Source organism: Myotis myotis, unplaced genomic scaffold, assembly GCF_014108235.1.
Source record: "Myotis myotis isolate mMyoMyo1 unplaced genomic scaffold, mMyoMyo1.p scaffold_m19_p_19, whole genome shotgun sequence".
Taxonomy (NCBI): Eukaryota; Metazoa; Chordata; class Mammalia; order Chiroptera; family Vespertilionidae; genus Myotis; species Myotis myotis.
In genome coordinates this window covers 11,926,494-11,943,144 of record NW_023416323.1, presented here as the reverse complement: position 1 = coordinate 11,943,144, position 16,651 = coordinate 11,926,494, and the positions used below count along the sequence as shown (strand labels likewise).

General features: G+C 43.1%; 1 protein-coding gene across 3 annotated transcripts in view; it reads left to right on the top strand.

The window, feature by feature from the left end:
* GARRE1 (granule associated Rac and RHOG effector 1) overlaps positions 1 to 16,651 on the top strand; it is a 57,893-nt gene that overhangs the window by 19,400 nt on the left and 21,842 nt on the right. For all 3 annotated transcript variants that reach the window (XM_036345991.1, XM_036345992.1, XM_036345990.1), the window contains 5 exons: positions 8,048 to 8,248; positions 12,226 to 12,366; positions 12,580 to 12,675; positions 12,801 to 12,962; positions 15,023 to 15,181. In XM_036345991.1, the coding sequence (XP_036201884.1) occupies positions 8,048 to 8,248; positions 12,226 to 12,366; positions 12,580 to 12,675; positions 12,801 to 12,962; positions 15,023 to 15,181 (759 nt within the window). The remainder of the gene's footprint in view (positions 1 to 8,047; positions 8,249 to 12,225; positions 12,367 to 12,579; positions 12,676 to 12,800; positions 12,963 to 15,022; positions 15,182 to 16,651) is intronic.

The window sequence follows — 16,651 nt, the reverse complement described above, 5'->3', positions numbered from 1 at the left end:
ACTGTCAAACTACAGCGGGAAGGCCAGGGAGGGTTGGAGGGGTGGGTAAGAGATCAACCGAAGGACTTGTATGCATGCATATAAGCATAACCCATGGACACAAGACACTAGGGGGCATGGGAGGCTAGGGGAAGGTCAAGGGGAGAAAAAAAAAGAAGACATATATAATACTCTCTGTAATACTTTAAGCAATAAAACAATTTTTAAAAAAAACTAAAAATAAATAAGATGCAGAGAGAGCCCCTCTCCCAAGTGATGAAGATAATGTTTATGGAGTCAAATGAATTCCTTTTTCCTTTTTAGTTTAGCAATTGAGATATTTTAGTAATTTCTTCTTGATGGAAGTGACAATTTTTAATCAAAAATACACTCATGTCAACAAGAGTTTTCTAAATTCTAGTAGGCTCCTAGGCCACATGCTGTCTGGGTGACTTAAATATATTTTTATCCCTGCCCTATATAAACCCACAGTATTAATTTGCTCTTCTACTATAATTAATGGGCACCTAGTTACCTTAAGTTGCATTTAACTTATTCATGTCCTGGATGATATTTTATAATTATTCTAATTAAGATTTATAACAGTGCCGAAACCGGTTTGGCTCAGTGGATAGAGCGTCGGCTTACGGACTGAAAGGTCCCGGGTTCGATTCCGGTCAAGGGCATGTACCTGGGTTGCGGGCACATCCCCAGTAGGAGATGTGCAGGAGGCAGCTGATCGATGTTTCTCATCGATGTTTCTAACTCTCTATCTCTCTCCCTTCCTCTCTGTAAAAAATCAATAAAATATATTTTAAAAAAAAGATTTATAACAGTGTAGCTGAAATATGGTAATACATTTTTGACATATGTATTTTATTTTGCAAAGCAGGCCATAAAACAATACACAACATGATTTCGTTTTTCCATCTATAGATACAAATGTAGGCTATATAAAAATATGTAAATCAGTGGTTATTCTATTTAGTAATATTTGGTACATTTATGTATGTAGCTGATCTTTTTCCCCGATTTATTTGCAGTGAATATATATTATTGATGTAAAAGGTTTTGTGTACCACAGTGCTTGGCACATTAAGTAGGAGTTCAGAAACCATCTGTTGATATTTTCACCAGCAGTAAAGCAGCATGTCCAGGGGCAGAATATAATTTTGTCTGAATGACTAGCATTTGGTGTTGGCTCAGCCACCCTTGGGCATGTGTTAGTTTTTCTTCCTTCTTTCTCCTAAACATAGCATGGCAACTTCTTTATGCGCTAAGTCAATACTGACTGCAAAGAGATCTTTGTTATTGTCTTTTTCGTTGCTCTTTTAATTGTAAATATTTAAACACTGTAATCGGTTTTTAGGTCAGACTATACATGTTAGTTTCCATAAGCTTTTTTTTTACATTCTCGTACTGTCATCTAATCTTCATAAGGCACTTTGCACAGTCCATGCATGGTCCACTTCTCTGTCTCTCTGAAGACACATTTAGATCTTTGTATCAAGTTCTGGTCTTTTGTTTAGGTCATTGTGTAATGACTCTAGAATTGTCATAATAGAAGAGCGAGGTTGATGACACTTGGAAACAAAGTAATGTTTGAGGTCTGAGGATTGAAGAGAAATAAATGATTGAATGACTTTGGAATTTCTAATTAAAGCAACCAATTTGAATTGACTTCGTTTCATTCACTTGCAACTTTTAAACTGATGAAAAATAAGTGCTAGAATCCCTGGAAATGTTTGACACTATGGCATATAGGACAGTTTTACTTCTTCACTCTGCTGGGATTGAAAAAGATAAATTGTTAAGTGAGGTTGAGCAGAAAATGAACTTAGTGAGACACTGTGTGTATTGAGGTGAAGATCACAGGTGTGTGGTAGATGGTGTGGCCTCGGGTACTTGATCCTAGCTGGTTTGGCCCAGTGGATAGAGCGTCAGCTTGCGGACTGAAAGGTCCCTGTTTCAATTCCAGTAAAGGGCACATGCCCTGGTTGCGGGCTCGATCCCCAGTAGGGAGCATGCAGGAGGCAGCCAATCAATGATTCTCTCTCATCATTTATATTTCTCTCCCTCTCTCCTCTCTGAAATCAATAACAATATATTTTAAAATATTTTTTTGAAATATTCTAGGAAGTAAAGTTGAGTAGATCTTCCAAAATTATGGTGGTGTGGAAAAGATGGTCTTTTGGGGCTCAAAATAGGATGACCTTAAACTAAAACCTGTTTTAATTAATAAAGTATAAAAATTACCAAAAAGGCCCTAGCCAGGTGGCCCGCAGACTGTAGGGTCTTGGGTTTGATTCCTGGTCAAGGGCATGTACCTGGATTGCAGGTTCAATCCCTGGCCCCAATAGGGGTGTGTATGGGAGCCATCAATTGATGTATCTCTCTCACATGATTTTTTTCTCTTCCTCTCTCCCTCCTTCCATTCCTCCCTTCCAGCCTTTCTGAAAAATCAATGGAAAAATATCCTCGAGTGAGAATTAACAACAAAAAATTATCAAAAGAAAAGGTTTTCTGATTATGTCCATAAACACAACACCCTTAGCAGCAAATCTTGTACATATACAGGGGAATGGGAAAGCAAATTCATACCCTTTCTCTCCTCCATCAGGGATTCCCAGGAAAGTTGGTCTCATTTTAGCAGATCCTGGATTGATGTTTATAATCCAAAATGTTCCATGGAGGCACAAGGGGAAGGGTCACTGGTTGTCTATACTCAGGAATTGGGCCTTTATGAGGAATGTAAGTCACACCCAAAGGTTTCTCCTAATGCAAAAGTCTGATAATGGCCTGTATCTGAAATTCCATCAATTTGGGGTGAATTGATTTATTTTTTTAAATGCAAATGCCAAGAGTAAGATTAAATCCAATTGCTTTTTTCTTAAATTTTAAATGAGACTGATGTACTGAAGGACTGAACAGATGTTTTGGGGTTGGGAATTTCTTACGAGGCAGGAGAAGCTGCTCTTTTTCCAAGCCCCAGGTGCCTTCGCCCTGTTTATCATTGCTTTTTCCATCCAGTCTTCACAGCTGTTCTCTGCTGTGGAGATCATAAAATGTGAGGCTCGCCCTAACTGGTTTGGGTCAGTGGATAGAGCGTCAGCCTGCGGACTAAGGGTCCCCGGTTCGATTCCGGTCAAGGGCACATACCCAGTAGAGGGTGTGCAGGAGGCAGCTGATCGATGTTTCTCTCTCATCGATGTTTCTAACTCTCTATCCCTCTCCCGTCCTCTCTGTAAAAAATCAATAAAATATAAATTTAAAAAAATGTGAGGCTCATGCCACACAGGAATACCACAGGCCACCCCACTTGTTATTTTTGCCCCAATCCCTTTCCCACTGTCTTCATGAAGACAGAGCTATGCCTTTCAGTCTGCATGCATTCCCATCCCCATGGTCTGAGTATATGGAGGATGTCAGGGTTCCTCTCCTCTTCTTAGTATCCACCCACTGTTGTCATAGGAAGACAGAGCAGCCTTGTGGTTAGAAATACAGCCTTTGGAGTCAAACAGACCTGACACTGGACCTCTACTACACATCAGGTTTCTCTCTGTAAGCCTCAGTGGTGTCATCTGTAAATGGATGAAGCGTTGTCACCCCACAGAGTTGCTTCACTGCATATAAAATGCTTGGTATGGATTAATCCTTCAATAAATGGTAATTGTTAATAAGACCTGTAACTATAGCTCCACTGACATTTTAAATTCAAATGTCTCTCTCTTTGACCACTCTGCTCATTTGTTCCCCTGCTTGCCACATCTGTTCTGCAACCTCACTGAATACTGCAGTCCAGGAAACTTTCTCCATGTGAAAAACAGCCATCCGCTGCCCTGGGGTCACACGCTTCCATGTTCATAACTTTAGAGTCTATATTTCCTTCCAGGTTTCTCAGGAAGAGCCCAAGCAGTGTGGGGTCTGTTACAGCAGGGGAGGTGGGCGAAGACAGATGTGTATAGAAAAGATGGGTAGAGGCAGGCTGAAGGTTGAGCTCTATCCTCTCTCTGGATATGCTGTTTATGCATCTGTTAATTTATGCAAACTTAGAACAGATATTCTGTGAAATGGGCTTTTTTAAGGTCCAGTGTAATTATTGGTTTGATTGGCTTTTAATGAATTGCTTACAACACAAATATTTTGTCACAAACATATTTACATTGACACTCCATGTATCATGGGTAGGAGGAGGGAAGGACTTAGTTCTTGTTCTCATCAGTCCTTACAAGGGAAGAAATTTAGATTAAATAATTCATCCAAGGTCAAATATGTAGTAGGTTAATGGAGACAACATAGCAAATGTCTGCCTTTTTAAAAAAATACATATTTTACTGATTTTTTACAGAGAGGAAGGGAGAGAGATAGAGAGTTAGACATCGATGAGAGAGAAACATTGACCAGCTGCCTCCTGCACACTCCCTACTGGGTATGTGCCCGCAACCAAGGTACATGCCCTTGACCAGAATCGAACCTGGGACCCTTGAGTCTACAGGCCAACGCTCTATACACTGAGCCAAACCGGCTAGGGCCAAATGTCTGCCTTTTGAAACTGCAGCATCTCTCCCCACACTATTCCTCCAGCAGCACCCTCCTCCTTTCTCCATTCTTCCACTCACAGTGAGAGGATGCTCCCATCCTGCCATTGACCAGCACTGTCAGGAAATGCCCTATTCTGCACCCTGCATCAGGCCTTCAGAGCCCTTTCCCTGAATTGTTCCTTTTAGAAGAGGGTAGGGTAACTCACTCTGTTCCCTTGGTTCTCTCTTCAGAGAGCCTTTTCCTTCCCACTTCGCCCTTTAGCATTTCTCCTCCAGTAGCCCTGGCTTTGCCTATCTACTTATTGACTTCTTCCCCACCATTAGACGGTAAAACTCTCATGAGGACAGGGATTTGCTCATTGTCTGTCTTGTAGTATCTTCTGGCCTTTTTTTTTGTGCTTTGTACATACACCTCAGGCATTTACATACAACATATTGTTGGGAAAATGAATGACTCGATTGAATTGGTCTAAAGCTGTAAGAGTGTGACCCCAGAGTACAAGGTGCATGACACCTCCACTGCCCCTCCTCCTCCCTTTGCCATAGCCTGCCAAGAAACTGAGGAAGGAGGAGGAAGAGTTTGTATGCCTGAGGACCCAGCTCCCCTCCTCCTGTGTTTGTACCGTGTGGAGCTTCAGGACACCCTCATTCTGGTGCATGCCAGTTAAGGTGGAGTTTCTGTCATGTCCCTGGTCTCAGTGCAGTGCATCCAGCCCACAGCTGTATCCAGTTGTTTAGAGCCTGTTGAAGGCAGTGGGAAACACTGGCTAAGCACAGGCATTTGAGTCTTGTGACCACTCCGCCATTTTCAGTTTGTGTTCCCTTGACAAAGTTTAAACCTTTCTGTGTCTTGGCCTTATTGTCTGTAAAATGGGACTGACCTTATGCAGTTGTTGCCAGGATTAAGTTCAGTGATCCATGTGATACCTTTAACATAGGAGAAATGCATACTGAGTGTTCAATTAAAGCTGGCTGTTATGTATGGTACAAATTAAATGCCTTTTATTTTATTCATGTCTCATGTCTGTAGGCTGCTAAGTCTACTTCCTGTGTGTCCCTCACCCTGCCCCATCTGACACAGATCATTGATGGGGTATAACTTTGAGGGAGGTTTGTGAGTAGAAACCCATACCTGTAGTTTAGCCTGTAATTCTGATTGTTTACTATAGAGGGTGGCTACTTTGGTATGAGATTTGTTTTAGTTTGGTCCTAATGATTTCCACCAGGAAAAATAATTCAGAGGGATTAAGTGTCACCATGGGAACTTCCCTGAGTCTCTTTCTCCAGGAAGCAGAACTCTTTGACTAGTGGAACAGGAGCTCACAGACAGGCATCTGAAATGTGCACTAGGAAGTGAGCAGTCCACATTTAAGTCTTATTTTTGGCTGCTCCAAGGGACAGCATTGGGGTCTTACAAAACAAAGCTGACAGACCAGTCTTCTAGGAGCCAACAAAACCTACTGGACAATTCCATTGTTTCATAAGATTTTAGTTCCTTGTAAAAGGCAGTGGACACTATTCCCCAACATTCACCACCTTCCCAAGGCAGTTCGTTCACTGAGTGCTGGCAGTGAATGGCCCCTCTCACCTGTGCCCCTGCCAGTTGGATAAATTGCAAACTCAGTGAAGTACATTTTTTAAGTAACCTCCTATGTAAGCCAGTGAAATTTGCAATACATTCTATGAAAAAAAAAAAGTGAATGTATGGTACATGATAAAAGTGGCAAAAGTTTTTGTTGTTCTCAAATTTGGTATGGATAAAACAAATGTAAAAGATTAGGGGAAATATTAGTAACCTGGAGGGTCTCTGCTCAAGTTGCTTTTTAAGTGGCAAGTTCTTGCTCTCCTTTAAAGAAAAAGAAATAGTTAATCCTAGAGAACACCTTGTAGCTGAGATTAACTCAAGCAAGGAAACGGGGACCAGCATGGGAACCCAGAGGAAGGGGCCTGTCTGCAGCTAGGAACAGAGCAGCAAAGCTTCAAGGACCAGGGAGAAAAGGCTGGTGCCCCAGAGAAAAGCTTTAGCAAGTGCCAAAGGCTTGTAGATAAATACACATCCATATCTTAAAATGTTTGTGTTATGTAGTATTTTTAGTATATACATCATTATCTATCTATATAAAAGCTAATATGCAAAGTGTCCCCTGGATTTACATACACACGCTAATATGCAGAGCATCCCTGGGGAGTTTGACCGAGAGTTTGATCACTCGCTATGATGTGCACTGACCACCAGGGGACGGTGCGGAATGAAGGAAGGCCCTGGCCGGCAGCTGGAAGGCCTCAATCAGCCCTGATTGCTGGCCAGGCCTAGGGACCCTACCCGTGCACAAATTTTGTGCATCGGGCCTCTATAGTTACATATTAATAGTATATGTTAAGGTAGTGTTATGTATATGGTATTTTTAAAATAAGTTTCCTACTTTAATGGACTACTTCATCAACCAACCAATTACTAACATGGATCAGGTGAGGGTTTCTGCTGTACTAACAAATGAAATTGTCCAGTAGGTTTTGTTGACTCCTAGAAGACTGGTCTGTCAGCTTTGTTGCGTAAGAGTAGAAGTATGACATAAAGCTATGTTAAAAACTATGTTAGTAACACTGTTACCAAAGTAACCTGTATCTTTGGATTCTATTTCCAATGGAATGTCTTCTTAGAGTAAAACTTGACTTTTCAGATTTTTAACCACATGGCTTTTGCTCTGCCTTCAGAGTGCTGTGTAGATATAATTGGAATTGTGGGTTGCTCTGGTTTAGCCAGAGCTCACAGACAGGCAGGTTAATGTGAGCCAGAGTCCAGATGAGGGGGGGTGGAGAACAGGAATGGAGGCGTGAGAAGTTGGAAGGTGCCTATGAACCTTGGGGCTTGCTATTTGGTTGACTTGTAGGCATCAGGCACCCAGATGTAAAGATGAGAACAAAGGCAGATCCTTCTACAGCAGCGGTTCTCAACCTGTGGGTCGCGACCCCTTTGGCAGTCGAACGACCCTTTCACAGGGGTCACCTAAGACCATCCTGCATATCAGATATTTACGTTACGATTCATAACAGTAGCAACATTACAGTTATGAAGTAGCAACGAAAATAATTTTATGGTTGGGGGTCACCACAATGAGGAACTGTATTTAAAAGGGCCAGAGGGTTGAGAACCACTGTCTAAAGCAGCCGTGGGCAAACTACGGCCCGCGGGCCGGATCCAGCCCGTTTGAAATGAATACTAAAAAAAAAAAAAAAAAGCGACCGTACCCTTTTATGTAATGATGTTTACTTTGAATTTATATTAGTTCACACAAACACTCCATCCATGCTTTTGTTCCGGCCCTCCGGTCCAGTTTAAGAACCCATTGTGGCCCTCGAGTCAAAAAGTTTGCCCACCCCTGGTCTAAAGCATGATGACATTTAAACTATATAATTTCAGATTTCCAGTTAGCTGTTACCTTCTACTCAGATTGATGGCTGAGAATTTATTGCACTAACGTAGTAGCAACCCATAATCTAAAAATGCCTGGCTCTTGTTTTCACAGGTGTTGGGGCGATGTTTCCTGACCGTGGTGCAGGTCCATTTCCAGTTTTTGACCCAGGCATTACAGAAGGTCCAGCCAGTGGCTCACTCTTGTTTTGCTGAGGTGGTTGTGCCTGAAAAAAAGAGCAGCAGCAGCTTATCTGGCATGGGCCACACACCTGAACTGGAGGAAGCTGTGCGATCCTGGAGGGGGGCTGCTGAGGTAACTCTGACTTTGGGGAGATTGCTGCCCTGTGTTCAAGCAGGAGAGGCCTTTGCCTGTGGGTTCTTAAAAGAGCCTTCTTATTTAGAATTTTAAACTGTTACCAATAGCTTGTTCATGCATTTAACAGAGAATGCCTACTTTGTGTCAGACATGCACCAGGCATGGGGTGACAGCCTCTACTCATCCTCGTTGGAGAAAGGGCTTACAAAACCCGGTTAAGGGTCTGTGATGGGGGTGCATGGGAACCCAGAGGAAGGGCCTGCCTGCAACTAGGGTCAGTGCAGCAAAGCTTCTAGAGCAGCGGTTCTCAACCTGTGGGTAGCGACCGACCCCTTTGGGGGTCAAACGACCCTTTCACGGGGGTCGCCTAAGACCATCGGAAAACATATATAATTACATATTGTTTTTGTGATTAATCACTATGCTTCAATTATGTTCAATTTGTAGCAATGAATATACATCCTGCATATCAGATATTTACATTACGATTCATAACAGTAGCAAAATTACAGTTATGAAGTAGCAACGAAAATAATTTTATGGTTGGGGGTCACTACAACATGAGGAACTGTATTAAAGGGTCGCGGCATTAGGAAGGTTGAGAACCACTGTATTACAGTCTCTGTTTCCGTCCAATTGCTTTTCTCCACTTTTAATTTTTTTAGAGAAATATCTTTTTTATTATTTATTCATTGGTCTTTGTAGAGAGAGAGAAACAATCTGTTGTTCCTCCTATTTATGCATTCACTGGTTGATTCTTATGTGGTCAAGACTGGGAATCAAACCTGCAACCTTCACGTATCAGGACGATGCTCTAAGCAACTGAGCTACCCGGCCAACGCCTCCGTTTTTAATTTTTAAATGTTTTATATATTTATTTATCTACTTAAAATATTTTTACTGATTTGTAGAGAGGAAGAGAGGGAGAGAGAGAAAGAAACATTGATGTAAGAGTAAACCATCAATTGGCTGCCTCTTGCATGCCCCTGACCAGGAATTGAACCAGCAATCCTTCAGTGCGCGGAACAATGCCCAACCAACTGAGTTACACTAGCCAGGGCTAAATGTTTTATTTGTGTGCCTTGTTGGTCCATGAGGCTATCAGCTCCAAGATGATAGGTTACAAGTTTTATACTTCACTGTTTATTCAGTGACACCTAACAAGACCTTGTGGGTGAAATATTTGATTGAAAGATTCTTTAAAAACGTCAAATTGTGTTACTGTGAGACTCTTAAGGTTCAGGGACTGCTTGGAGTGGTATACAGGAATACTTTGTTCTGCTTTGAAATTTTATAGCATTAGTAGATGCCCAGTGCATGGATTCGTGCACCGGTGCGGTCCCTCAGCCTGGCCTGCATCCTCTCACAATCTGGGACCCCTCGGGGGATGTCGGAGAGTTGGTTTTGGCCCAGTCCCCACAGGACAGTGCCCCAGCAGTAACTAACTCACGGCCAGTTCCACGAGGAATTGGGTTTCCTCCTCCCTCCTCTCTGGGTCCAGGGTGTGGGTGAAGCAGATTTGGGGCCGACAGTGCCCCAGCAGCAACCGAACCCACAGCCAATTCTGCAAGTAATCAGGCTCCCTCCTCTACTGGTCGGAGTGTCTGCCTCCTGGTGGTCATTGCGGGTCATAGCTACCGGGTGGATGGTCGATGGTTGCTTAGACTTTTATATCCTATATAATAAAAGCCTAATATGCAAATTGTTTGACCGGGAGTATGACCGCTCACTATGACGCGCGCTGACCACCAGGGGGTGGCACGGAACATGGCAGATGTCAGCCACACGGCGCTGGCAGCAGGTGGCAGTGGAGGCGCTGCTGGCCCTGATAGGCCCTGATGAGAGTGGAACCGTGGCGGAATGGTGGAGCAGGTGAGCAGGCAGCGCCAGGCCTAGGCGGGTGCCAGTGGGGCCCAATCACCCTGCAGATGGCAACCAGTGGGGCGAGGGGGGGCACCACCCAGCTCCCAGGGGCAGAGGGAGTCGGACAGGGGGCCCAGCCCCAACCCTTTGCCCCGCAGATGGCAACCAGTGGCCAACAGACCCTGGGCTGGGAAGTGGAACTGGAGGTGGGTGGCAGCAACCAACCTCCCTCAGTGCCCAGGCGGGGGGCTGTGACCTCTCGCCAGCTACCTGGAGGCAGGGGTGATGGAGACAGAGGTGTGGTGAGAATGCGGGGCATCATCCTAGCTCGCTCTCACTCCTCCTGCTACCCTCCCCCAGGACACCAGAGCTCACATGCCAGGGAAGCCCCTGTGCTCAGGTGCCGGGTGTCCGCGAGGAGCCCACCCCACACCTGCACGGCCTTTTCCGGGTGAGCCGAGCCGCAGCCACTGGTACCACAGGGACCGGTGGGGCTCCCAGTGGCCAGTGGGTTCGCACAGGAGCTGGTCTGTGAGGCCGACCGGGAGAGAGCGTGCTGCCTGCCTGGCTTCTATGCAGTGCCGCTGGGTGATTCAGAGGCTCACACTACACCCCGGCCCACGGCATCCAGCTACACTCACAACATCTCGGCGTGGGGACTCGGGACCGTGACCCAGGTGGAGGGGGGTGTGGGGGGCCTGGGGGCCCAGGTGCTGCCCAGGGCCCAGAGGTCAGCTGGGACCTGCCCTTCCACGCCAGACGCTTGTGCTTCGATCACTGGCCACACCTAGGGACCACACCCGTGCATCAATTTTGTGCACCTGGCCTCTAGTATATAGACAGTTGCTCACCACTTTTCCTTAGTCCTGCAACTTTGTTAAGCATTAAAACTCTTACACTAACCTAGAGAACAAAACTGTTTAAAAATGTTATTTGTTGCACTAATATTATTGCAACAAAAATAGACATTGGAGAATTGAGAGTTCATCCTGAAGCTCTCCTCCCAGCTAATAAATCAGATACTTATTTTTCTTATTCTCTAGTCATGAACCATAGCTTACATTTTTTAAAAAATATATTTTATTGACTTTTTACAGAGACGAGGGGAGAGGGATAGAGAGTTAGAAACATCAATCAGCTGCCTCCTGCACACACACACACACACACACACCCCACCCCCCCACCCCGGGGATGTGCCCACAACCAAGGTACATGCCCTTGACCGGGATCAAACCTGGGACTTTTCAGTCCTCAGGCCGACTCTCTATCCATTGAGCCAAACCAGCCAGGGCATAACTTACATTTTATCCTTACAAGGAACAGATTAGTTTTTTCTTGTTTTTTCTCTTATGTACTCTTCATAAACATGTTTAATGACTGAGTAGTAAGTATTTAATTTTTCTGTGCATATTTCAAAAGCTCTGTTTTTCCTTTAATGTTCCGATGTGTTGTTTTTTTCTTGTTCTGTATTGGTATGACTTTTTACTTTAGTATATAGGAACACCCAACTATATACATTCTTTTTTTTATTCTGGAAACACCAGATGCCAATATTCTAGATTATTTGTCTTACTAGAACAGAGAAATTTTAAATGCAAATATTTTTTATATATAAAAAACAAATAACAGGTCAGGAAGGTTTTCTCCCCGCCCCCCCAGGGTTTTTTTCTTTTTTTTAAATAATATCTTTATTGATTTTAGGAGAGAGAGAAACATTAATGATGAGAGAGAGTCATTGATTGGCTGCCTCCTGCAAGCCCCCTACCCGGGATCGGGCCCACAATTCAGGCATGTGCCCTGACTGGGAATCGAACCTGGGACCCTTCAGTCCACAGGCCGATGCTCTATCCACTGAGCCAAACCAGCCCGCTTTCCAGGGTTTCTTAAAGAAGATGGTGCTGTGTCAAGTTTATGTTTTCTTCAGGATGCTTGCTGGAATCTTTCAAAATTTCTGGCTGCCCACTTAATACAACCAATTCGGAATGTCTGGCTTATATCTAATGCTTAGATGATTTCTTGCTTTATTTCCTTTGTTTTTGTATTTTATCTTTTTAATTTTGCTAGTGTCTGCGGCATCCTCTTTTACCTACCAGTAATTATTTATGTTGCAGGCAACATCTAGACTAAGAGAAAGAGGCTGTGATGGCCGCCTGGCAGGAATTGAAGTTCAACAGCTCTTCTGTTCTCAAAGTGCAGCAATTCCTGAGCACCAGTTAAAAGAACTGAACATAAAAATTGACAGTGCTTTGCAAGTAAGTTTTTCAGAGCTGGCACAGCAATACCTCAGGGATAGGAACAAGGGAGGGAGTTACAATTGTGATATTAAATCAATTGGAAAGAATAATATGATAGTAGCTAGCCTTAAGTGTTTTAAAAACTATAGAAATTTTAAATTTCTATTTTCATTGGACTTTGTCATTTTATAAGCTTTGTAATCTTGATTTTTGAAAATTATTTCTTTGCAGGCATATAAAATAGCTCTGGAAAGCTTAGGCCACTGTGAATATGCAATGAAAGCTGGTTTCCACTTGAATCCAAAAGCAATTGAAGCCAGTTTGCAGGTACACTTTTCTTTCTGGTAGTTCTTGGAAGCTGTGGCATGGCAGTCTCGCCACACCAAGTGAACCAAGTGTCTGGACAGATGAGCTGTGGATCACCCTTTCTCTCCCATCCAAACCTCTTCCAGGGCTGCTGCAGCGAGGCAGAAGCACAGCAAACTGGGCGGAGGCAGACACCCCCGCAGCCCATGCAGTGTGAGCTTCCTACTGTCCCTGTGCAGATCGGATCACACTTCCTGAAGGGTGTCTCCTTCAACGAGTCAGCCGCTGATAATCTGAAACTTAAGACGGTAGCTTTCCATGGGGTTCCAACAACCGGGTGTGAACTTGAAAATAGAGTTGTCAAGGAAACTTAAAGGCTTGTTAAGAATATAGATTAAAGAATATAGAATATAGATCGGGGCAGAAGGCATTAACCTTTCTCCATAAACTGGTATCTAAAAAGTGAACTATGGTGACTTTATTTTTTAATCCTCCCCCAAAGGAGGATTTTTAGAGAGGGGGGCAGGGAGAGAAAAAGAGAAACATCAAAGTGAGAGAGAAATAGCAATCGAAACATCAATTGATTGCCTCCCACACATGCCCAATCAGAGTCTGGGATCAAACCCGCAAACTAGATATGTTCCCTGCCTGGGAATCTAACCCACAACCTTTTGGTGTATGGGACAATGCTCCAACCAACTGAGCCACATTGGCCAGGCCTATGGTGACTTTTTTATTATTTTTAATATATATATTTTTTTATTGTTTTTAGAGAGGAAGGGAGAAGGATAGAGAGATAGAAGCATTGATGAGAGAAAAAAACATTGATCTGCATGCCGCCAACTGGGGATCAAGCCCCCAACCCAGGCATGTGCCCTAACCGGAAATCAAACTAAAAACCTCTTGGTTCATGGGTTAATGCTCAACCACTGAGCCACACGGCTGGCCGGGCTATGGTGACTTTTTTTTTAATATATATATTTTTATTGATTTCAGAGAGGGAGGGAGAGAGAGAGATAGAAACATCAATGATGAGAGGGATTCATTGATAGGCTGCCTCCTACACGCTCCACACTAGGTATCAAACCCATAACCCTGCGTGTGCCCTGACCGGGAAACGAACTGTGACCTCCTGGTTCATAGGTTGATGCTCAACCACAGCCATGCCAGCTGGGCTACGGTGACTTTTTTTTTAATATATTGATTTTTTTAAAAATATATTTTATTGATTTTTACAGAGAGGAAGAGAGAGGGATAGAGAGTTAGAAACATTGATGAGGGAGAAACATCCACCAGCTGCCTCCTGCACATCTCCCACTGGGGATGTGCCCGCAACCCAGGCACATGTCCTTGACCGGAATCGAACCTGGGACCCCTCAGTCCGCAGGCCGATGCTCTATCCACTAAGCCAAACCGGTTTTGGCAATATATTGATTTTTTACAGAGAGGAAGGGAGAGGGGTAGAGAGTTAGAAACATCGATGAGAGAGAAACATCAATCAGCTGCCTCATACACACCCCCTACTGGGGATGTGCCTGCAACCAAGGTACATGCCCTTGACCAGAATTAAACCTGGGACTCTAGCCACTGAGCCAAACCGATTAGGGCTATGGTGACTTTTTTAATGAGACGTTTGTCAAGTTAGTTTTATTTGTAATTTTGTTCAAATGTCTAACATAAAGGTTTTTGAAAGCACATTATAAAATACTGTTTATGGTTAATGTTTCATTGGACTTTCATGAAAAAATAAGAGGAGAAATCTTGTCATAATATGGCAATAATTATTTCCATTTGTGGAGCATCATGAGCCAAGCATTATTATGCCAACCATTTCACATGTGTCGTCTTTTTAAATGATCACCCTTACCCCACTGGAGAACTAAGGCCCAAGGACACGTAGCTAGAAAGTAGTAGATTGGAATTTGAACTTACGCAATCTGTTTCCAGAGTCTGCATACCTGACCACTTGGTAATCCAAAGTAAAGTTGAGATTTCCATTGGTATTTACTTCTACCAGATGATTTTGTCTCCTTATTTAGAGGAATTCAGAATTCAAAATTCCTCAACCAGTATCCATTATCAGATTGCTAGATAATGCATTTTGTGCTAGTATAGAAATACCAACAGGTGTATTAATCATGTGATACATCTAATCATTCCCTCTATGGGATTGAGAAAATCTGAGGGTGTCTGATGATAATCACTTAACAAATTAAATTTCATTATTTGGGGGTACTTAAACAAAATACTTTTCTTTTGAGGACTATTGTGTACTTGTAAATGCATTTCAGTCTACAAATTTTTAAGATATGAACATTCTTGTGTGACTTTATCTTAAGATATGAACACTCTTGTTATCAATCTATAGCATACAATGTTACAACTGATCAAGGAGGCAGGCTGCTATAATGGAATCACACCAAGGGATGATTTTCCTGTAACTGAAGTACTGAACCAGGTGTGCCCATCCACATGGCGGGGCGCCTGCAAGACTGCCGTACAGCTGCTGTTTGGCCAAGCTGGACTGGTGAGTGAATATGTGTGATGTATGGGGGAGAGAGAGTAGAGACCGATGATGTTTCAAGCATGTGAGGATGGGTTGCAGGCATGTGTGAAAATACTGAGTAACTTTAAAAGTTTTTTGGTGCTACAGAGTTTAGACCAGATAGAAAAGGTAAGGAAAGAGTAGCATTAAAAAGCCTTTTATTTGTTTGTTTTTTGGTAGATATTTAATATGTATTGGTAGGGAACCTAGTTGCAAAATGATGTTGCAGGCTTTCCTCGTTTTAAGGAAACCATTCCACTGGTAATGATTTGATAGGGTCCTTTGACTTGACCTGACTGTTCTGGAGCTTCAGTGCATGTCTTTCTGTTGCTTTGATTATCATGTGACTCACTTCTTCTCAGTCTTCCTAATGTCAGCTCAAATATCACCTTTCAGAGACCTCAATGGTGTAAGTAATGCCCCCATCCAGTACTTTGTATCCCAGCTCTGTCTCCTTCTTAGCAATCAAATAAGTGTCAACTCAGAAATAAGCCTAGTCTTTATCGCCATTGGAGAGAAGAATAACTTTTGCTAAAGTTGGATGGGGTCAATATCTGAAGTCACCATTTAGCTTTTTATTTGACTCTGCTGACTCACATAACCTTATGTATTTGATTCTACTTTCTTGGATTAAATGACTATTTGAAAAGATAGAGCATTTCAGTCAGGCTAAAAGAAGCTAATTATAACTAAGAAAATTAAAGAACTGTTTCCTAGTCTGATTCCTACTTTATGAAAGTAGCTGTTGGGCAGGTGCTGTTCTTTGTTTCATGTGGGTGAAGGCTTCGGCGGCTGAGCTCAGGATGGTGCTGCCTTGTTGAGGGCCAGTCCACGGTGGGGAGGTATACTTCCTTTAGGATCTGTTCCTCGGTATAGGAGACCCCCTGCTGATGAACAGAGTAGCCCACTGTGGTTAGGAGATTGAGCTGACGCTAGGAGAACCATGGCAATCCGTTTCCAGAAAGGAATGTGTAGAATAAGACAGAAGGACATGTAGGCTTACAAAAACAACAACTTTTTTGTAGGCTTAAAAGAAAAAGTTCCATTGTTATTCAAAGATCAGAAACTTATTCATAGATCCTTACCCCTTGATCTCAGGGCACCTTTGTACGTGGCTGACAAAGAACCTTTCGATTATGGTTCTGGGGTTGGGAGGAGAGAGGAAACACCTGCCTGGTCCAACAATGGTTATTACTTGGACAGGAAGTCTTTTCCAAAGGACATGCAGACCAGCTGTGGGAACTCTGTTTACAGCAGTGGAAGTGAGCTCCATCAAAAGCTGCGTTTGGAATCGAAATAAACATCTCTGCATTGCTTTACCCTTCTGATATGTCACAGATTTGGTTTTCAAGTGTTTTATGATTCTCTTCTTAAAGTTATTTTAGTTATTTGAAAATATATTCATCACTTTATCAAACTCTAAATTATGGAGGATACGATATCATCCTGTAA